Raw genomic sequence first — 24,670 nt, 5'->3', positions numbered from 1 at the left:
TTATTTATGAACAAAGAAGAGAAGTCATCTAAATGATTCCTCAAAATTTGCAACCTCTCCTCATATTTACATAATAAAAATGTGAGACTTTGTGAAGCCAATAAATTACTTTCCTCCTACACAACAGCAATGGAGGCCAGCTGAGTTCGGATGATCTGGGTCCACAGACTTTATCAGCCTTTGTAGTTACACAGGCAATATAGTACTTAGTAACATTATAGTCTGACCACTCCCTTTCAGTTAGATACACAAAGGCATACAGTAAACTTCTGTCATATCCTACATTATGTACCATCCAGTTTGCCACAGACTTGTGACTCAGATAGTACCCTTATAAAACACCTCAAAAGTCCTCTCTGCCACTGCTGGGCACAATGAAGATGGAAGGGTTATTCTTACTCAGCCACTGACCATCAGGTAGAGGGTGTTTACAACTCAACCTATACACAGGATTTTGAGAAACCTCCCATAAATTTCACGAGATCTCTCATACCTTACCATTCCCACTGACCGCCCACCACCCAGTCTCACTAACATTATACAATGGTAGGCTGCAGGTTATTCCTCCTATATGTAGCAACATGAATCACCTACAATGGACTGAGAGGGGAATCCTGGAGACATTAAGAATGCATAGGAATCCCCTCTTGTGAAGCATGATGGAGGCTTTCTACAATCATGTGCTTCAGTGTAGTGGTTTTGTAAAATTAAATGCTTTAGCTTAGTGGGTGAGATGGATCCTCCAATCTCCACTGCATTTGTGGTGGTGCACGGCACTGATGAGCTACTGCCCTCAAGTATTTGTCACTGACCCAACAAAGACTCCACGTTACCTTCCTTACACAGCCCCATCACACTTGTCTGCACCCCCTACAAAGTCACTGAATGACTGGTTTTACAATTATTAACATCTCACATCCCCCTAGCCCCATCACAATATGGTTTTAGGCTGTTACACTCCACAAACACTCTTCTTACAGATCTTACACAGAGTTTTTGATGGCACCAATTCCACTAGGCCACCACACAGAACACTCCTAGTCACACTAGTCACACTAGACATTAGCAAAGCTTTTGACGCCATCCCGTGCCACAACCTCAAGAGCGAAATATTCAACACAACCATGCACAATAACACAAAAAGATGGCTGGCAAACTATTTTGCAGGCAGATGTGCACATGTATCATTTGCCAGTCTGTCATCAAACATCAGATACTTCACAAACGACGTCCCCCAAGGATCTGCATTGTTCCCTACACTCTTTAACCTACACTTGCATGACATACCCACACTCCACACACCACAGATACACACAGCTTCCTATGCAGATGACAACACTTACATGTACGCACCAAAACACAAAATCAGCCGCACACATCCTCCAACCTTACCTCAACACACTACACGAATGGTTCACCACAAACAGACTCAGAACAGCCCCAGCCAAATCTACAGTGACCCTTCTCACAAAGTGGACAGCAGAACATTGCTTCCACGTAACTGTGGATCATCAGAGGTGAAAATATGTACAGGTCTCCCTTGTTGTACAATGTTTCACTTTAAGATATTTCACATTTACGATCGTTCTTTTTTAGTACCAATCGTTCATTTTACAATTGTGCTCCCCCACATTTATGATGGGTGATGTGGAGAAATCTTCTGCTCACAGGCAGATCACCTGAGAGTTGCATGGCATACCCACCCCGCACACACAGTTTCCTGTGCTTCTGCCAACCAAGCATCACTGATTCTGAGACAATTCACCATCAAGTCAATTCGGCATCAGGCAATTCACCTTCAAAACATGAACGATTCCCTGTCATTCTATAAATATAATTATTATTAATTAATCAATACAGTACTTTAATATCTATATTTCAGGGGGATCCATCAAAGTCTATTTTCAATAGCGTAGGCTTTGGATATTATTTATTAGTTGCACCTTTAGTCAATAATTAACTTGTTTCTTCCTCAATGTAGTCACCTTTTAATTTTATTCTAGCATCACCCATAGCTGTCTTCCTTAATGACAGCGAATTATCTCGTTATTTTTGTGACGGTGAATTGACTCGATGGCGAATTGTCCCAAAACTGCATCACTGCCCAGTCTCACCCGCGCGCTCGTTCAGCTTACAAATTCCATGCGTCTGTGTTCGTCAGTGCCCAGGATATTACTATTTTTCCTGTTCATCATACTGTACCGTATTTCATGTTGTTCTTTATGCTATTTCATATCTTTATATCTGCAAATGTACATTCATGTGCAATTCAGATGCACTGCAGCACATAAAGCATCGTTATTATTGCATATTAGATCAATTGTATGGGTGTTGTTCTTAAATATGAGCCCAGGAACACATCCCTAGTTTTCCCATTAAACCTTAAGTTCGCTGTACGATATTTCCGTATACGATTGCATTTCTAGGAACGCATACCGATCGTAAAGATAGGTAGACCTGTATTTGGACTTCAACTTAACAGCCATATAAACCTGTGGATCAAGGCTATTCAACTGGCAGCCTGCAGGCCAAATCCGGGACTTGAGTCGTTTTTGTTTGGCCCTTTGACCAATTTAGGAGAATAAAACTAAACAAATAAACATGCATAAAACAGGAAGGTTTGCATTTTTCTTATTTATGTATTTAGTGCAAAATGCAAAGGCAAAGACTACAGTATAAGAATTTCTTGTTTCTTTCTCTGTATATGAGTTTAGACAAAGGGAAACAATACAGGCAAATAATGTATGGCCCTTTTGTTAATCTGAGTTTCATTATGCAGCCCTACTTCTACGGCAATTGAATAACCCTGCAGTATATGAACTTGAACAAATGAACTGTAGAAGATGCATATTCCAGACACAGATAGCCAAATTTAGTATATATATTTTAACCTACAAGTCATAGGTATAACTGGTTCACAAACATTTACAGGTATTCCAGTACAAAAGCATTTGTGGAAAATGTCGTTGTTATTGTTGCCCCAGGCTCATTAGAACATGAACCAGTGAACTGCAAGCCACTCTTTGGCAGTCCACTATCTTCCAGGGAACTGGGAGTGAGTTAAGAATGTTTACATAACTGGATATACGTATAACTGCAAAATGTTTGGCGATGGGGGCAAGCATTGTGACCAAGTGATCAGTGTGTTATGACCATAACTTGATATGGAAGATTTAGACTTACATACTGAACTTTTTTCAGGAGGTGGGTTTGATCTATCCATTTGAACTATTTGGGGCACATATTATAATACATTTCTCTGAATCTGCTTAATCACCCACTATCCAAACCATAATCATTACTTGCTACCTTCCTAGTACAAAACCAAGTGCCTTGCTGCCCTGCCAGGCTGCTGCACAATTGCTGCTGCATGGGGCTCTCTGGCTTTGCCCTTGAATCTCAATCATTTGCAGCTGCACAGGTTCTATTTCACTAATTTCACAACAGCAACAGAATGACTGAATGTATGGGGAATCTGTTTACACAGCTGAATTCACAACTCAGCACCAGTGCCAATGGTGCCAAATTATATTCTCACATGTTTGCAAACTTCAAGTGCTATAACTGTGTTGAAGAGGAACAACTTTCAACAATTTGATGTCCCCTCCCAAACCGCCAGGAGCTGTTTCACTTACACACGACTAGCTCAGAAACTGTACATCTGCTTTCAATAAATTTTGCACCACTGCACACAGATCATATGTTGATGCCAATGATATACAGTGCATATTGTTCAGGAAAACATGATTTTGTGCAATATTTGACTTCAAATGAGGGCCATTTTTGCAAGTGTCCCTCCTGCTGGTCAAAACTGATGAATATAACCCCAACTCAGCAAGTTCCACATAATGTAAAGCCAACAAGTACAATTATTACAGACCAAAACACTCCCTTAGAAAATATCAATGGACATGAAATAGAAATGGGCCCATCTGTGACCCAACTGCAACACTCCTGCCACCTTACACCAAAATCCTTTTTCCAGTTTCGGTTGCACTACACACACACACACACACACACACACACACACACACACACACACACACACATACACAGCTACAATTATACTACAGTACATTATACTGTGGCAAAAACTGTTAACACTGTGGCTACAGACATGCTAGTGGATGCCCCATCCAGATAAAATGTCCAGCCAGCTGCAGTCCACTGCTAACCTATGTGGTGCTTACTCTTACGAGTGATGGTACAGATCTGGGTCATCGTATGTGACATCTGGCCAATTGGCAGGTGGGCAGACCTTATGGTTCACAGCTTAGTCATCTAGTGTCAAAACTCAACAGGCTGCTCAGCATAGGTTCAACACCATACTACCCATCCTAATGATTTTTAAATGATTAATATAGCTGTCACACACAAGTGCAGTGACAAACACTTTCTGTATTGCAAAATTAACCTTCAGTAATACATAACAATACCTACAGTAACAAAATGTAAATACAGTATGTAGTCACACTGAGAAGTGATGTCACGAATTCCACTAATTTTCAATGGACTGTAATATAACCCAACCCTTGCCACACTGCGACCTTATATGAGGTACAATGAAGGTCTGCAAGCTTCATATGAGGTACAAGTTCCATAAGTTATAAAACAATGACTCAGGGGAGGTGAACTACCTTCCAAAGAGTCAGCCCAGCAGAACAATCTGATGGGAGACTGAAGTACAGTAAGCCCTTATGTTTCGCATGATTTGGGTTCACGAATTTACCTTTCGCAGAAAAGCCCAAACTTGTGTCTCATGATCAAGAATTTACCTTTCGCATCAATATATGTGACACTGGTGGGCAAGGCAATTGTCAGCTGTTGTCCGCCATGATGTTTTCACAGTTCCCGCCAGCTGTGAGACTGTATGTGTGATGCTCAGGTAGTGATCACAGCCACAGTCACTTTTTTTGCCTTTCCCTTTGTTCAAATATTGTTCTGATGTGGTCTACATGTAGTGTAATATGGCTTCCTTTCATTCACTAGAGGACCAGGTAAGAGTGGTGACAGTGAAATACCGGGAAGTTTCAAGGATGGAAGCAAGAAGAGAAAAAAAAAATGCCGTGAATTTTGAGTCAGTGTGAAGAGTAAAATGTATTCGGTAAGAGGATAAGGCGAAGATTTTTCTGGCTGGTGATCCATTTATTTCATCATCATCATCATCATTATCCGGACCTCCTTTCCCACCCATGGGCAGGGTGAGGAGTAGCAATGTCCAAAAAGCACAAACTTGCCCAATCCAAATAGGCCACACTTCCATTCACTCATCATTCAAGTCCCCGGTATCCTCGCTCCACTGGATATGCCAAAAACATTCACCACATTCTGCAGCTTCACACAGCGTATCCGACTGAGTCAATCCGGACGCTGCCATGCTCACAAGGGGTACCAAAATCCCTGATCACGCACTTCTCACAAAATTCATCCAGCCAGCTCGATCTCTTTTCAGTTCCCTAGCCTCACCGACTTCCAAACCTCTCTTCCTCACACACGCATCCACCATATCTCTCCACCTTCTCCTTGGCCTACCTCGCCTCCTCCCTCCTTCAAATTCGCTCAGGTATACCTTTTTTACCACTCTATTGTTATCCATTCTTTCCACATGACCATACCATCTCAGGACACTCTCTTCGATTCTGGTGTCCACCGACTTCCTCACTCCACATCTTTCATGAATCACATTATTTCATATCCTATCCACCCTCTGTACTCCACATACATTCCTCAGCAGTCCCATCTCCACTGCTCTTACTCTTGACTTTTCATTTTCATGCCACACCATAGTCTCACACCCATATGTTAGAGCTGGCACTAACACTCCCTCATGTAAATCTCGTGCAACTGCAACACTCAAGCATCTGTTTCTTATCAAGGCCTTCATTGCACCAGCTACTTTTCTTCCTTGTGTCACTCTACTTTCAACTTCTTTTGCACATTTTCCTCTCTTTTTTATCACTGTACCCAAGTATTTGAACTCTCACCAATTCCAGTCTCTCTCCATTCATTGTGGCATCACACTGGGAGTCACCTTTGCTCTCAATAACCATCACCTTGCTCTTCTCTACATTTACTCTCAAGGCATGACGCTCACAGACATCAGCAAAACTCTGCACTTGCCTACCAAGTTCTTGTCCAGTACTTGCAAGTAGTACTGCATCATCAGCATACAACTAATTTGAGATATTCCATCCACCACCATTCATTACCAGCGCCATCCCTCTCCATTACTCATGTTTTTACTTCTCTCATCGCCCCATCCATATATATATTGAACAACCAAGGAGACATCACACAACTTTGTCGCTCGCCCACACCGATCGTGAACCACTCACTTAGATGCCCATTAACCCTTACACATGCTTCACTACCATCATAAAAACTCTTGACAGCACCTAACAGCTTACCATCTACACCATACATGCGCAAAACTTTTCACAATCCCTCTCTGTCTACTCTGTCGTATGCTTTTTCCAGATCCATGAATGCCATAAACACCTTATGGTCCTTCTCACAAGCCTTCTCTGCTACCTGTCTCACTGCAAACACTTGATCCACACATCCTCTGCCAGTCCTAAAGCCACCCTGTTCATCACTCACTAAGACTTCTGATATCTCTCTTACTTTCTCTATGATAATTCTTCCATACACCTTCCCTACCACACTCAATAAACTTATGCAACGATAATTCTTGCACTTACTTCGCTCACCTTTATTTTTGTACAGGGGTACAATCACAGCCTTTTTCCATTCTGCAGGCAGTTTCACTCATCCATGCCTTCTTACATATCTCCAACAAGCACTTCATTCCAATCTCTCCACTACAATTCAGCATCTCTGCATAGGCCTACACCTCATCAACCTCAGCTGCTTTCCCATTTTTCAGCCATTTCACAGCCCTCTTCATCTGTGCGAGTGTCACGTCTCCTGGCACTGCATTCCTTCTCTGCACACCCCCAAAACCAACCATGTTTATAGCCACTCTGCTCTCTCTTATTTCCATTCATCAGGCTTTCAAAATATTCTTTCCACCTGGTCCTTACTTCATCTCCATGGGTTAGTAACCTACCACCTGCATCCTTCACACCATCACATTTCTTTCTGCTTTCACTTCTACATTTCTGAACCACTTTCCAGAATAACTTCCTATTTTTGGAGTAGTTCAAATTCATTTTTTTCCCAGATCATCATTTACCTCCTCCTTTTTCCTCTTCACTAGTCTCTTTACGTGCTTCTTGCTCTCGATATACTCAGTTCTTATTTCAACTGAACCCCTATCCTGTAACCACTTTAGCCACTTCTTTCTCTTTTCCTCCACTGCTCTCTCAACCTCCTCAATCCCATCATGTTGTACCCTTCTTTTTGTTGATACTCTTGCCACACCACACACCACTTTAGCATTCCTAACTAAGCAATCCCTATATGCATTCCACAGTCTGTCCAGATCCAATTCAATCCAGTTCATTACTTCTAACTCGTCCTCTACTTTGGCCCTGTAATCATCTGCCATTTCTTTGATCCTCAGCTTCTCAACTTTCAGTCTTTCTCTCTGACTGCTCTTCTCTCTCTTGATCCAACTCACTCCTCTCAGCTTGATCTTGCATACCAAGATCATACGATCTGACAGACCACCACATCGTCCTCTCACAGCCCTCGTATCAGCAACCATTCCCATCATCGACCTCTCTACGAGCACGTAATCAATCAGGCTTCTTTCCACACGATCCCCATTTCCTCTATACCATGTATATTTATGTGCATCTTTGTGTTTGAATTAAGAATTACAAATGCACAACCTCCTCTCCTGACACATATCCTTTAGTCTCTTCCCATTATTTTCTTCTGGTACTCCATAACAACCCATCATTTCATCCTCTGGACCAGTGCCTACTCTTCCGTTCATATCCCCCATCACGATCACTTTATAGCCCCTGGGCATTTCTCCCACTACTTCACCTAGCTCATCCCAAAACCTGTCTTTCTCTCTCACTCCTGTCCTCACACAGTGCATACGCTAATGTTTCTTAACATTTTTATCATATTCATGTGGTTGTCAATTATTCTGGAATCCTGTTTTATGAGAATTATATCTCAAAAGTGAGCAAAAAAGGGGACTTTGGGAGGGGCTCTAGAACCAATCAGATTTTTTTCCAATGAATTGATACTTTTCAGCTCGTGAAATTCAGGTTTCGCGCTACCCTCATGGTACCAATTGGATGCGAAACTTGGGGCTCACTGTACATACTCTAATTTTAGGTAGAAAAGTATAGGGTCATCAGTGTTTTCTAATGAATAAAGACTGCAATAAAATGTTAGTCATAAACAATGCTATACACCAGTTACACTGTAAATAAAAATGTATTCCACAAAATGCTATAACCTTCCACTGTTAAGCACTACTACCCATCACTAGTCTTCTACTGTTAGCAAAACATTCAAGGGGAGAGATCTCCCTCAGCCAAATACAGTGGGCTCACGCAGTACGCAAATGGATGGGCGGTCCTGGTCCTCGCACACTGTGAAATCGCTCACTGTGAATACATAATCATATAGGAAAAATTACATATGGGTGGTACCTCTTCATACCTTGACATTTTTTTACCCTTAGAGACATAATAAAGGGAAAATTTTTCAAACATATACTACAGATATAGCTACAATAACAAAAATATGGTCAGTCACCTTAAACAACAGTAGACAATAGGCCTGATGGACTTTAATAACAGAGATTCCGAGGCACGACAACACTTACAGTGCCGCACCCACCGCCACACAAACACTCCTGTCCTCAGACTCCTCTTAAGCACCCTCCCCACGAGCCTGTAACACAGTCACTTCGGCCAAAAACCCCATGAAATCCAATGCTGACACAACTGACATTGCATCCTCTTCTTCCTCTACAAGAACAGGACCAGATGATGTGGCTGGTTCCTCACTTTCACTTTCTTGAGGCCGCCGTGTGTAACTTGTTATGAGTGTCTGCCGCCTCCTGTTAAAATCTTGCCTATGCCTGTCTGTGTACCAGCGGAAGGCTTTGTCGATAGTAACGAGAACCTCCTCCGTTCTTTGGTGGCTGATTTCGTGTTCCTTCACTTCTTCTTTGAGCTTATCCACAGCAGCAAGAATCTTGCTTATCCTTGACATAGACAGTTCTGTGCCACCCTCCATCATGCTAGCAGAATGCCTGGGGAATTTCTGCGCATCTACATCATGAATGATGGGCCCCTTGTGCGTGGGTGGGGGTTGCACACCCAGGGAAAATGACATTTTTGTGCCACTCCTTGCCTCTGACATGTGTATTGTGGGCTAAACTTGTGCAATCAAAGTTTTTGGGTTATTATTTTTGGTCACTTGCGTACTATACGATTTGCGTACTGTGCGAGCCCACTGTACAATAATTTGACATTAGCCAAACTTTCATTCCACAGAGTACCACAACCACTGAAAGGGTTAATAATTGGTTAACTCTTTCACTGGGGGAGGTTTTCCTTACCCAAATAAAATCAAATGGATTTAACCATAATTAATGCTCTGTGTATACGCCAAACACTGTGAGGGTTTTTAAACGAGTTTTCAACCATTTCACTTAGAAAGACTTCCCCCAGCAACCATCAGGTGCCAGCCACAGTAAATTCCTCAAGGGTGCCTCATTCACTGAAAGGGTTAATTGAGCTTGGATTTAACCCATTCACTGAGTGAAGTTCCTCCGAATTATAAAAAAAAGATTGGAACTGCCCAAAACACTGTATAACTCCTGGGTCTACAGTAACCCCTGTGAGCATATCTCTCTCTTCAAAGGTTTGGACATCCTTTGCAAACAGCTCTTTGAAAGGAGAAGGTAATGAAGTGGTTTTATTCAAACAAAATACTAGGGTACTCAGCACACAGATGTCAGTGCTGCCAAGACTGTACAGTATCATCATCATCATCTAGTCCTTGCAGCTGCCTATAATATCAATCATTTCACACACAAAACATAGAGCTACTAATTTCTGATACAGGTATGAGTATAAAAGTTTGATAAACTATATTTATCATGATAAATTTTAGAAGTTTGAAGGATAGAAACTTTCATTTGGCGTTGCATCAGCCAATGATTCAACTCTGCATTTATTCTGCACTTTTTATGATAGGTACCATATACAATCACATAAATTTACATAATACTATACAGTAAAGCATGCATATGGCACCACATAACTTAAATATACAAGAAATACTTGAGTGCACAAGCATTTTGGGAACCTTAACAAAACTGATGCACAGTATTCATTACTTTCAAAACTATCCAATGATTATTTATACCATACTGTATATTCATCATCTAACTCTGAGAAATTGCAGCCTTAAAAATACAGTAATAAACTAATACTACAACAAAAAGGTTAAATACCTTCGTCACTCCTGGACTGGTTTCCTCCCACAGCTCCAGAGTTTAAGTCATCCCAACCTGAGAATCCTCCTGCACTGAGATCAAATCCCTGGTTTGCTTGTGACACACCTGACTTCCCTGTAAATCATACTCGTTATCATAATCATCACCCCAGTAAATAAGGTGGGAGGATATCATCATAATCCTGACCCTATCCCATCAACCCCTTAAATTCATTCATTCATTCATTGCCAGACGCCATGTATCTCAAACGGGGTGGCCAAGGGCTTAGAGTTAATTGTTTTACAGGGAGGGGCACTAATCCTCCACCAACCCCACTTGACACGTAGGGAGAAAATCCAATTATGTATTTTAGTGAACAGGGTGAATAGCATATTATAATCACCCTTACCTTTTTCCCCCCGAAGCCCATTCTATCCACAGATGTAATTGTATTAAACTTTTGAAGGATCACTTGTAATGATGTGGTTTATGTACACAATGCTGTATCTAACCTCTCATGTTCAAAAAGTCTATCCAAAGCTAAATACAGTGCACTCACTAGTTTCACAAATTATACTTTAGCGAACAGCGGTTTTGCGACGCAAAGGAATATTCCTTTGCTAGAAGCCTTGCGATTTTACTGAGAATTTCGTGAGCCCCGGTGGCGAGTGATCGCACGCATGTGCATCTCCTCAGTCACTTGTTCATGGCCACAAACCGAGCTAAAAATGTCCATCCGCCCCTGTTCTGAATGGCCAGAATCACGCGCTCATCAGATCACTCCCAATAAACCCCCAGTACCCAAGTAACAACCATAACCCACAAGCAGTCAAAACGTCCGTACGCAACCCCACTGAATGTCCAAAGTCACGCGGCCACCAGGCTAAGTCTTTCCTAACTGCCACCGAGCCTGTAACACAGACCGCTAGCCATGAGTACATGTTCGGTGAGAGTGGTCATCCGCTTCTCTACCGAACGTCCAAAGTTGCCCGGTCACTGGGAGCTGTGTTTCCACATGGCCACCGGGCATGTAACACTGACCGCATGCTACAAGTAACTGTAGGGTAAAAGCAGCCATCCACCTCTACATTAAATGGCGGGAGTCCCCCGGCCTCCAGGATTAGTGAGGAAACTCTCCGCTATGAGAGCCTGTCTGCTTCCCTTCCGAATGGTTAGAGTCGTCTGGCAGGCCACATTAGTCATACAATGCCTGAGGCAGTGATGTACTGGTCATCCAATGTTGCTATCACGTGATAACTTGCATGGGCAAATGGAAGTGAACTTTATATGCAGATGTCAGTTTGCCGCGTTTGGCTTCCTCTGTGCTCAGATGCAAGCGTGGGGGTGCGATATGGAAGCGCCGTACTGCTTGCCACTTACAAGTCCACACCTCAGTTTCCGCCTTTGTCTCGTTTGTGAGTGGTAACGCTTGCAAGTATGGCAGTGAATGCAGCTGCTTTTGTGGTGGTCCCCTACCTTCTTCAGGTTGTGGCCCTCCTCTGCAGCATTCTCAGGTGTGTGATGATGGCCTCACCATCACCTGAGAAGCGGAAGAGGAAGATTTTGACTCTAGAGAACCAGCGTGATATTGAGCAAGGTTGACGTGGGCTGAACTACAGGATGTATACTGCGGGAATACGATCTAGCCCGTTCAAAACTGTTCAATATCACGAAGTGACAGGACAAGCTTTTGCAGTAAGGAGAGGACTTCAGCGAAAGCACACATAGAGGCGACAGGAAGGTCATGGCCCAGGCCTGGCACACCATTGTTGACCAGTCGAGACTGATGTGGTTTCGCCACCAACGTGCTGCCAGTGTGCTAGTGCATGGGACTGAGGTGAAGGCTGCAGCAAAGAAGTTTGCCTGTCTGCACAACGTACATGACTTCAGGGCTTCCGAAAGATGGCTCCTTCGCTTCAAGCTTTGCCATAGACTTACTGATCATAAAGCACACAGCGAGGCCTTGGACGCGGCAGTGGAGGAAGTATACTCATTTCGCCAGAAAGTGTAGCGCCTGATCAAGGACGAAGGCCTTGCCCTTGCTCAAGTAAATAACGCTGATAAAAACTGGTCTATTCTGCCACTCATTGCCCACCAACACCCTGGCAGAGGATAAGGAGAAGACTGTGCCTGGTCGGAAGTTATCCAAACAACGTGTCTCTGTTTTATGCTGTGCCAATGCTAATGGGATGCACCGCCTCAAACCCTCTGTTGCTGGGCGTGCAAAACAACCACACTGTCTCCGTGGGTTATAGGATAGCCTGCCTGTTGTGTGGTACCATTCTGTGAAGATTTGCTTTGCTGTCAAGATCTTCAGAGACTAGTTCCACAGACACTTCGTCAAGGAGCTTATCAGTTATCAAATGGAGGTCCTTGGTGTTGCTCGTGACCAGGTGAAGGCACTCCTGCTCCCGGACAATGCATCCATGCATCCGTCTGAGGAGGATTTGGTTGCTGATAACAGGCGGATTAGGAGCATATTTCTGCCACCTAATACTGCTGCTCTGATTCAACCAATGGGCCAGGGTGTTATCATGGCTGCCAAGAGACTGTACCGGTGGAGGTTCCTGAATGAGTTAATGGTGGTTTTAGAGGATGAGGACGGGGCCGAGGACACACATGGGGAGCAGACCTTGCAGAATCTTTGGCATCACAACCTGAAGTCTGCAGTGTTCAACTGGGCGAACACGTGGAAGGAAGTCTCCGTGAAAACCCTTGAAAGCAATTGGTCTCGTCTCCTCCAGGGAATCGAAGCCAAGCACAACTTTGAGGGGGATAGTTTCCACCGCCGATTTTGAACAGCAGAGAAGCAGGTGGACATCAACAACATGAGGGATTGGCTGGACGACGACAACAGTGATCCTGTTATCAGACCATGTCTGATGAGGAAATCGTCGCTGTTGCCTATGAGGCACGAAAGAGGACAGTGAGACCGACAAGGATGAGGATGAGGACTCTGACTTGCAGCCCCCACAACTCCTTCACTCCCTCATCTCAGTGCCCCTCGTGCCAATCTGGAGGGGGTGCTGGAGTACACCAAGCACCCACACAGTGACAGGGATTTGGTGCCACTCAGCATGGCAACAGAGCTGCGAGCAGTCCTGCACAGTCATCCTCCAGTAGAATCATCAGTCCTATCATCAGACCAGGATCGACTCCTCCTTCAAGCCTGCAACCCCCACGAGTGCTAGCCCATTCGCACCACCTCCACCATCACCACCACCACCACCACCTCGTTTCCTGCCTTCACAATTAGAACCGCAACCGAGCACATCGACAGCTGATGAGTCTCCATTGGACACACTGTAAGTCTGTGGCTGTCTTTGGAGTCTCCTGAAGTGGGTAGGCCACCACCACCACTTTGCATGTCACCACTCATCGCCCAGCTCCAGCAGCTACAGAAGGAGAAGGAGGAGTTCTTCAAGCTTTGCTAAGGGCAATGGTTAACCACCAGACCACATGGGACAACTGTACACCTGTTAGAGGTGTGTAGGTTACTAAGCCTGTCTGCGGTGCACTGGGTGGTATGTACCTCAATCGAATGTTTTTTGGCGGTGTGTGCCAAAACTGTTCATAAATTTTAAGACATGGATGACAAAAATGGTTCGAAACACAGGACAGTACGGGTTTGACTCATTCCTGTAAAGAAACAATTAGATAAGAACACGCACACACATGGGCACACAGAGACGAGCACACACACACATGCGCGCACAAACACACATGCACACACCCACCCACCCACACATGGATGCAGAAGGGTGGGAAAGGAAGAAGGGAGGATTTGGGGATGGTGAAGGGGAAGGATGAGATGTGGAAGTGTCCAGTACTGTTCTAATAGCAGCCTGCACAGTACACTGACTTGTATCTTCAACATATACCCTTTAATTCAGCTATACTATGGATGTATTTCCATTAAGATACCATGATATGCCATCCCATAAGCAATAATTCTGATGTGCAAATACTTTGGTACAGTATTTAATACCATAACTATACTAGCTTCAATAATACTTGCTGTTCATACTGTTAAATGATTATACAGTCAACCATGAAACAGTAATTCGTAAGACTTGGGGCCAATCTTCCTCGGGGATAAACAACCACTGAGGATGATTAGGGAGTGAAGTCACTGTGAACTACAGAGTGTGTGTGTGTGTGTGTGAGTCAGTTGGTTGGGTGGGTGGAGTTGATGAGGCTGAGTTGGTGGGTGTGGTAGTCTGGTGCATTGTCAGGGTGGGTGGACAGTGGTAATGGTGGGGGGGGGGGAGTTGTTAGGTGTTGTGTGTGGAGTGGTTTTGGGTGAGTTGTAGGGGTAGATGGGTTAGTGAGTGGATGCATTTGGTGGGCTGGGTGGGTGAGTGGCTTGATATGTGGGTGGTTGGGGAGGGGTTGGTAAGTTAGGTTTGGATAGGATGAGTTTGGTGGATGAGTCGGGTTTAAATGGGTGAATGAGGTGGCAGAGTGAATGGAGCTGGGTAAGAAGGGTGGTTTGGCATGTGGATAGGCGGGTGGGTCGGCGGGAGGCATGGGTGGGTGAGTGTTTACGGAGAGATGGAGTGCTGTAATAGGGGCATTCGCGCGAAGAGGAAAATCTGCCAGACACTGCCAGAAACCATGTCTCGTTTTCATTTTGACGGGCTAAGGGGGTCTTAGTTAAACTTCAGTGTTCTTTTTCTGATCGATATTTACGATATTGGTTGAGCAAATACCTTTTAAAAATTGTAAATTACTCTTACTTGTACTATTTCACCCAAAATATCGCCTAAAAATTTGTATATTTATATATTCTTCCCTAAGAAGGTTAGGACAGTATCTGTCAATAAGGCTGTTTTTGGACTGTAAGAAGCAAAAAAAGCGTATGATTCGTATATAATCTGACTTGTACAAAAAATGGCAAATATGGTCTATCCATAGTTTAATATTTAATAGACTCTAAAATGTTACGGCGTATCGAAGCCTGGCACAGCCAGACGTACGAAGCAAGCCAGCTGATGGAGTAGGTCACAGAGCAAGGAAAGACACAACTGTTTTGGTTTGCTTGAATAACTTGTTGTACCGGAGGCATCAACTAAATATCGACATACTTTCTTGAAGTGAATTAAGTTTTATTCTTACTCACAGGGAGTTTAATGTGTTAGTATGAATTATAACTACCTATTATTGTTGGTTAAAGATATACATATATATTTCTATGCATGCATAAACCAGGCTGCAGCTGCTGTGAAATATTTTTATATTACTATATTTTTTCATGCTGCATTGACAAAGCACTGTTTTATAGAGAAGAAATAGAATATTTACATATTTACAATATATAAGATGCATGAAAAAGGCCATTCAATCATTGCCCGACATGTGATTTATTTTCCGTCCAAAAAATTAAAATACCGGTGATATCTGGCATTTCTCTAGTCGTGCGAATGCTCCTATTAGCCACTAACCACCAGGCGCTATTATATGGTTACCACCTAGTGTACAGTAGTAATTGGTTTCCTGGTGTACAAGAAACCATTTGGCTTGTCACTCAGTGTGGAGTAACCCACTGGCAGAAGGAAGAGGAAAGATTGAAAGAAAATAAGACAGAAGAGGGTGTGTAAAATGGTAAATAAACCACGTCGAAGGAAGAGCTACAAAGTCTCGTATGCCATTTAAAACACACACTGATGTCCAATTCTGACCTTACCATGAAGAAGCTATTTATGGTATTTTTTTCAACAACTCACCTTTCTGCGATGGTGGACTGCCACCATCACTGCCTCTGTTTCCAGGAGGAGGAGTAATAAGTGATGGTCCTTTACCAGCCCCTATGTTAGCCAGAAGAGTTCCCAGGCCACGGTTTTGACGCAAGACTTTCTCATCTGTAATTATAATGTGCTTTAGTTTATCATTAGCAGCAGCAATACAGTAGTTACCATCATCCTGACCCATTTCCTCAACGATAGACAGGTAAGGTAGGATCCAGAACTATAGAAACAAAGTACAAATATGTGGGAGCTATCTTCATAATTGTCACCACCATTCCGACCCTTTTTCCCCATGTAAAGATGAGGTGAATTACGATCCAGAAACATGGCAAGAATTCCTACCTAAAGATAAGGAGGTAGGATCTAGAAAAAGGGAGAGATAAAACAGAAAGGTGGGAGAACTACACTGTCATCAACCTGATCCTTTTTTTCCCACCCAAACATGACCCTTTTCCTTGTGCAGATTTATCATGAAATCCCGATGTCTTTCAAAATAACTGATTTTTGGCTATTCATGCTCATTCACTCATGATGAAAGGTATGCAGTATAGAATATAAGGTTAAATCCAAATTAACTTACAGTATACTGTATATATAACAAATGAATGCATTTCTGTCCAAACTTCCCCAAATTCATTACGGAGCTTTTGGCACTATAATGTCACACAGCTCAATGCCAAAGGAAGGCTCAACTCGTTGCAGTGATTAATGCCAGCAGTAGTCAGCAGGTTTAATGAGCTTCTCCAATGTTTATGATATGATATTTTCTTGTAAATCTGGTAGACTGAAAATTTATGGTGATTTCAATTTCTGGGCTAATAACCCACATTTGAAACTCTTTCCTTCAGCATACCCTGAACTGACTGCTCTAAATAGCTTTTTCAATCATGTATCAATTGACTCACATCTCAGAACATGTCCTAGATTTGATCTTATCCCCTCTTGTTTCATATCTTATTGTATCATTTATAAAAGCTCTAACATTCTTGCATGCGTTGGCCTTGGTCACCACGCTGCTTGATCTCTGGCAGCCTCTCTATTCAGTCCCCTATCCCTGAGGATACACTCTATGACCTCATCCCACCCAACTCTCACCATTCACTCTTCTCACCTTCTGCACCCAACTGTCATCCTCCATCCTCTCAACATGCCCAAACTATCTCAAGCTACCCCTCCTCATCACAACACCAATATATTCATGTCCCATCCTTCCTCTCAACTCTTCAATTGCAATCCCACACCCCCAAGGTCCTGTATTTAAGGACACACTACACATCCATCTAACCACTGTCATTTCTGTACATGTGAGCCAATGATTACTGGTATCCTCCTTTACTGCCCAGGTCTCACTACCATACAGCATTACACTCTTAACACATGCTGCATACAAAGATCCCTTAGCACAGAGGGAGAGCTTTCTCAGTGTCAAGAGAGGCAACAACTCTCTAAACCTTCTCCAACCACTCCTTCCCCTAGCCACATAGCCCCATGTCCAGCACATGATAATTAGGCCTAAGTCCTCCAAAAAACAAATAACATAGCTTGAAGATACTGATCCAATCAGTGCGCATGCAAACGAGTTTGTGCTGAAAGTATCTGCTTGTTATCTCAAAAACTGTGCCATTTATCACCAACATTTTATAAAATACATGTGTCAGGAAGATAGTTGCATATCTTATTGACCTATAGGTAACTACAGGTCAATATATATATATATATATATATATATATATATATATACTGGCAACTTGGGAAATGTCATTTCATGAATAAAGGTTAGGTTTGGTTAGGCTGATTTAGGATACGGTTAGGTTAGGTTAGGTTAATTTAGGCCAAACAGAGAAGGGAGTGGTAACTTCCAGCATGTCACTCCGTGTATACGACACCAGTACTACATCCTGAGAAAATGTCATAACATACTAGACAACATTGGGTGTTTGTAAGCCAAAGTAAAAAAAATTCCACCTTTCCTAACCAAACCTAAGTTAAATGTAAATACAATATTCCAAAATAATACCAGTGCATTACAGTTATCATCGCTGAGTGTGGGCTGAATAAAGGAAAATACCAGTAGTTCTGACTGGGAATGACATTGTTTGGGGAATCCTAATGTGCAAGAGAAAAAGAAAAATGAACAATATTGTGAACCTGGCTCTGTTAACTAAGCTCAAATTTACAGTGAATAATCCTATATAATTTACAATTCAGTACCGTACATATAAATCACATATCTCTAGGGAAAGGCTGATGTATAGTTTTTGGGCAATTATTTGGAACAACGCTGCCTCTCACGGGATTGATGAGGGCTTGGTTCAATATGCTCGAATATATTTTAACTTCGGTTTCTTTACAGATCTTAACAATACTGGTTGAAACTGACTGAACCCCCCTCAACCTTCACCCTAGGGGCAGCAGTATCGTTCCCAATAATTAACGGTTCTTCCTCCAACCCATCTACTTTCTTGTGTAGTTTGTTACTTCGTCTTAACTCGACCAATAACATCCTCTATCAATTTACAACAAAAAGATCCATCATCATCGTGAAGCAATGCAAGAAGCTTATACACTTCACAATAAACAAAGCTGTCAATGTTATACGGGTCATTATTCAGTACGACCATACTGTAAGCACTCAATTGAACTTACTTTCAGTCATTGTTGAAAAAATGAGGTGTACAACTGCTAAAACCAGCCACAATTCCTAGTCATCCTAACCCACCCTCAGCATCAGTGCCTCAGAATCCAGACTGCAGAATTAAGCGTTAGCTGCTAAGAGTCATGTCAGAGAACGCTATATAAAATGCTGTTAAATTCGAAGTTCCCGTTTTTTTTTTTTATCCGCCGATTTCTGGAACATTGTTAAAACAGTTAAAACAAATCTCTATATTACTGCTAAATTTACACAGCAGGCATCAAAATTTGCTATAGATGGTAATGATTAGATTATCAAAAGCGCTAAACTTGCTCAAAGCATCTTAGCAGTTTACTAGATACATAATGAGCATAATAGACCCAATATATATATATATATATATAACAATGCTCACATCAGTAGAATTTCACTAAAATATTGATAAAATACTTAGAATATAACTAATTTTACATCGCAAATTTTCTACTTCACCAACAACATTAAAATTCCCAAGCAGCCGCACTTTCACCATCATCTACTGGTGGTGGTGGCAAACGCTCTAGTCTTGGTGTTAGAATCACCTTCAGTTCAACGAAGTGTGGCCTTTGAATTGGCACTCTCTCAGGGCATCCTGAAAAAAAAAAAAAAAGAATAAATAAAATAATGAGAGGGAGCTTTGTGAGAGGTTACGAGAAATATGAACACAACAGTATACATCTCTTCCATGTGAAGTCACGAGTCATGTGACTTTTGTTTACGGTAAATTATCGGAAGTCTGCAGTGAGAGAATTGCAGATTCCACAATGGTATTCCACTGCTGTGCCTTCGGCTGTAAGCCAAGGTAGAAAAGTGGAAGTGGGGTACATTTCTAGAGGTTTCCAGCCAATGAGGAAAGGCGACATAAGTGGATAGGTGCCGTGAAGAGGGAGCGACAGCCTACACCAGCTTTGTAGCAAGCATTTCATATCAGGGATGGTATTTATCATTAGTTGTGAACATTCACAAGGGTCCTTGTGAATTCACAAGCCAGTGAACCGTTCACAAATTTGTGAACGATCGTAAGAGTTATTTATCAAGCTTATTCTTACCTTACCTAATTGTTCTTACCTAATTGTATCTTTACAGGAATGAGTCAAGCTCGTACTGTCCCGTGTCTTAAACCATATTTATAGTACATATCCTTAAATTTGTGAATTGTTTTGGCACACACTATTTCATTCGGTAGTGCATTCCATTGATCAATTGCTCTGTTTGGGAAACTGAATTTCCTTACGTCTTTATCACCTCTCTTCTTATGCAGTTTTTTGCAGAGTCCTCTTGCTGATGCTTCTCCATATGTTAAGTAATCATTTATGTCTATTTTCTCCTTTCCTGATATGCACTTATATAGCATTATCATGTCATCTCTTTTCCTTCTCTCCTGTAGTGTTGGTAGATTCAGTTTAATTAGTCTTTCTTCGTAGCTTAGGTCCCTTAAGCTTGGTATCCAACCTGTAGCGGCCCTTTGAACTTTTTCAATCTTGTCTATATGCTTTTTGAGATGAGGACTCCAGACTTTTGATGCATATTCCAGGGTTGGTCTAATGAATGATGTTATTATCCTTCTTAGCATGTCTTCATTTATGTATGTGACGGCCATACCACGTTGGCCAACGACCATACCACGTTGAGTACACCGCTTCCCGTTTGATCAGCGAAGTTAAGCAACGTTGGGTCTGGTTAGTACTTGGATGGGTGACCGCCGGGGAACACCAGATGCTGTTGGCATCCCTACGTCAAGTGGGGTTGGTGGAGGATTAGTGCCCCTCCCTGTAAAACAATTAACTCTAAGCCCTTGGCCACCCTGTTTGGGATACATGGCGTCTGGCAATGAATGAATGAATGCTATTCTCATATTTGCAAGCAGTGTATACATGTTCCGTACCTTCTCGCTGATGTGGTCAGCCGGAGACAGTCTGTTATTGATAATCACACCTAGGTCTTTCTCTCTTTCTGATGTGTATAGGGTTTTGTTTCCTAACTTATAATCCCAATCAGGTCTTTTTCCACTTTTACCAAACTTGATTACATGACACTTGTCAACATTGAATTCCATTTGCCATGTACTACTCCATTCATGAAGTTTATTTAATTCTTCTTGTAGCTCCCTACAAGAGTCTGTGCTAGTAATTCTCCTTTGTATTTTTGCATCATCTGCAAACATATTCAGATAGCTCTCATTTCCAGTGTTACTGTTTATATCATTTATGTACACTAAAAACATGATTGGTGCCAGCACCGAACCCTGTGGTACTCCACTAGTCACTTCTTTCCATGATGAGTAGTTTCCTCTTAGTACTGTCCTCATTTCTCTTTTTATGAGAAAGTCTTGCATCCAACAAAACAGTTTGCCTCGAATTCCTCCTTGATGGTACAGCTTCCATAAAAGTCTTTGATGTGGTAATGTGTCAAAAGCTTTCTTGAAATCTAAATAGATACTGTCCACCCATCCTTCCCTTTCCTGTATTGTCTTTGTTACTCTCTCATAGTAGCTCAACAGATTAGTAACACATGATTTTCCTTTTCTGAAACCAAACTGTCTTTCTGTTATCATACTGTGTTCTTCTAGATGATTTACCCAAGCTTTTCTTATAAGTTTTTCTAATACCTTGCTTACAACACTGGTCAGTGATACTGGTCGGTAGTTGAGAGGATTTTGTCTATTTCCTTTCTTGAATAAGGGGACTATATTTGCTTTTTTCCAAATATCAGGTAGTTTCCCTTGACTCAAGGATTTCATGAAAATTAAAAATAATGGTTTACTTAACTCCTTTGCACATTCTCGTAACACCCAAAATGAAATTTCATCAGGACCACTTGCTTTTCCTCTGTCTAATCTACTTAACTCCTCCTGTATTACTTTTTCTGCTATTTGTATATCTGGTAGTATGTGTGGACATGCGTGTTCCACACAGTCCCTCTCAAAATTTTTTTCTTCTGTAAAAACTAATTGGAAATTCTTATTTAGTGCTTCACAAATATCTTTCTCTTGTGTATAAGTGATTCCCTCGTCCGTAATGGATTGTATTATATCTTTTACTTTGGTTTTGCTTCTGATATAGCTGTAAAACAGCTTTGGTTGATCACTACTTTTATTTATTATATCCTCCTCAAACTGTTTTTGGGCTTCCCTCCTTATTCTTGTATTGTCGTTTCTTGCCTGTTTGTAATTATTATACGCCCTTTCACTATTGTGTCTTCTGTATCTATTCCACAACAAATCTCTTCTTTCTTTTGATTTTTTACATTCTGTATTGAACCATTTCTGTATTTTCTTATCTGCTTCTTTGTGCTGTGGGATGTACTTCTGGACTCCTATTTCATAAAATTCACAAAAATTTTTATATACGGCATTTAAATCTTGTCCTCTAAGCTCATTTTCCCAATCAACTTCTAAGAAATACTTCTTTAGGTCTTGATAATTTCCCTTTTTATAGTTTAGGCTCTTTTTGTAACTGTCATTGCTGTTTACTATGTCATATGCTATCCTGAAGTTATAATTTAGTACTGCATGATCGCTTTTGCCGAGTGGAGGGTGATATATTAAACTGTCAATGTCATTTTCTTGCCCAGTAAATATTAGATCTAGCACTGAAGGTACATCAAGTCCTCTTTTTCTAGTGGTTTCCCTCACATGTTGCGTTAAGAAAAACTCTTGTACGAGATCCAGGAGCTTTTGGTCCCAACAGCTTTCTTGGCTATTTATATCTAGAGTATTCCAATTTATATTTGTATTGAAGTCCCCAGTTAGTATAATTCTTTCCGATTTCTCTTCCATTTTATGTAGCAATGATCTTATACTCTGAATTGTACTCTCTGCCAGGTCCTCATATTCGTCTCTTTCCCATGTGTTTGATCTGGGTGGCATGTACAAATTGGCTACAATTACTTTACCTTCAGATGTGTCGATCTCTACTGCAATCAGTTCTACTTGTGATGGTATGTCTAGGTTTATTTCCTTGACTTTTAGATTTTTCTTGGTTAATATTATAATTCCTCCTCCTTTTTTTAAATTTCTGTCTCTTCTCCATATATTGTATTCCTCTAAGTTTAGTATGTCATTGGATATCCTTGGTGTTAATTTTGTCTCAGTTAGGCATATTATTTGTGGTTCATTTTCTCTCACACAATCATTCATCTCTAGTAATTTAGATACCATTCCATCTACATTTGAGTACATCAACTTTATCATCTTGTTTATATACTTGTCATGACATGGTTCTACTAACTTCCTCCTTTTTCTTCCATCCTGTTTGTGTACCACTTTCGTACCTGCAATCCTAAATACTTTGTAAAAAAAAATTCTTCTTCTCCTCTTCTGATCTTCCCTCATTTTTTGTTTTTGCTTCCTCCCTTTTCTCTTTCAGTAATTCCAGTTCCTCTTGTGTTAGGCATCTTTTTATCCAAACATTTTTGAACTCCTCTTTTTCCATAAGATTCTTTGCATTTTTTAGTATCTATTCCACAGTGTTTACACTCTGGCAAGTCACCTTTAGAGGTCTTGTCTTGCTTTTCTCGTATTTCCCTAACCTTTTGTGTTCCTCTATGTCTTTACTACAGATTTCCTCTGATACTTCTTTCAGTAAGCTCATTACATTTGCCATCTCCTTTTTGTCTCTAGTGATCTTGTTTTTAATTTCTTCCCCTTCTATACCAGTGATTACTATTGATTTATTTATTTCTACTGAATCTCTGACTAACTTTGGATTGTTTAGGATTATTCTTTTCACTTCCTTTTTAATGCTTTTTTCCTCCATCCTTGTTTCTAAGTTTTTCTTTACTTTCACCATTTCGGCATACGTGGTTTCTACATCATTTTTGTAGCTTTGCACAGCTTCATTCACCTGTGTTATCTTCTCAATATCACTGCTCTGGTCCGTAAGACTGCTTGCTTGTCTAATTGTCTCTGTGTCATTTTTTAACTCTTCCATAACACTCTTGTGATTGACTACTGTACTTCCCATTTCACTCACTTTCTTCCTAAGTGTACTCAATTCCACTGTTAGTTCACTGATGGTTGTGTCTTTCTTATTGGCCTCCCTTCCAAGTTTTTCTATCTCTTCCTTTTGCAAGTGCATCTGCTTCTTTATTTCCTCAATTTCATTTTTGAAAGCCATTTCTAGTTTGTGTACACGTTCAACCAGTCTATTGTGGGTCTCTACTTCAACCAGTTCTTGGTAGAAATCATCATTTTGCGTTTTACTTTTATCCCTTTTCTTTTCCAAATTTGTTTTACTAAAGTATGTATCCATTTTGTAATACTAAATGAACAGAGTATGTACTTACAGATTATGTACACTTTCCCCGTGTTGCTGTAGTATAAACAAACCCAGCTGACTCAACGCATCGTGGTTCTTTGTTCTGTTTGAACCAGTCTTATTTAAACTTTTTTTTTTTTCCTTTTATTAATGAAAAATCATTTAGTCTAACCTGGTACAGAGCTTGACTCATTCAAAGATACTAATTTAGGTATTGCCACTGGCCGTGTTGGTCTGGTATGGAGCGCCGGGGCCGGACGTCTACCTCCGATGATTCCCTTTTTTTGTGAAGTGCTCCTAACGCTGTGAACCGTTTGCAACGGCGAGGGAACTCTGCTAGCTGTCCGGGGTACTTTTAAGGACTTAAGAGTCGTTCACAAGAGGCAAGTCTGCGACAATACAAACAACAATGGACCCGCGCATCCTCAACCAAGGAATTTTCGACCAGGAGATGCTGCCTAGACCCGGTCGTTGTCGGACGTGTTCCTCCCGGCTGTGTTGTCGACCGTCTTACTCTCGGGTGTTAACCCATCTCAGCCGTACAGTCACATCCAGCTTATTTTGGGCATATCGCAGTAACACCACAGTGTTCCAGTGTTATAACAGTGAGTGTAACAGC

The 24,670-nt window shown here is 41.5% G+C and overlaps 1 protein-coding gene and 1 non-coding gene across 2 annotated transcripts in view; one reads left to right on the top strand and one right to left on the bottom strand.

The window, feature by feature from the left end:
• Positions 1 to 18,837, bottom strand: part of LOC145397250 (uncharacterized) — a 43,050-nt gene extending 24,213 nt beyond the window's left edge. Inside the window, exons 1-3 of the mRNA XM_080270446.1 lie at positions 18,769 to 18,837; positions 16,102 to 16,236; positions 10,394 to 10,510 (exon numbers count right to left, since the gene is read on the bottom strand). Coding sequence (XP_080126572.1) covers positions 10,394 to 10,510; positions 16,102 to 16,236; positions 18,769 to 18,778 — 262 coding nt within the window. The 5' untranslated portion in view covers positions 18,779 to 18,837. The remainder of the gene's footprint in view (positions 1 to 10,393; positions 10,511 to 16,101; positions 16,237 to 18,768) is intronic.
• Positions 18,838 to 20,402: 1,565 nt separating this feature from the next.
• On the top strand, positions 20,403 to 20,521 carry LOC145397362 (5S ribosomal RNA). Its single transcript, XR_013896942.1, has one exon. It is a non-coding gene; the product is annotated as a 5S ribosomal RNA (ribosomal RNA).
• Positions 20,522 to 24,670: the final 4,149 nt, after the last annotated feature.

Source organism: Coenobita brevimanus, chromosome 40 (assembly GCF_032717465.1).
Source record: "Coenobita brevimanus isolate Jiangsu-jjx chromosome 40, ASM3271746v2, whole genome shotgun sequence".
NCBI classification, from domain to species: domain Eukaryota; kingdom Metazoa; phylum Arthropoda; class Malacostraca; order Decapoda; family Coenobitidae; genus Coenobita; species Coenobita brevimanus.
This window is presented reverse-complemented; position numbering and strand designations above follow the sequence as displayed.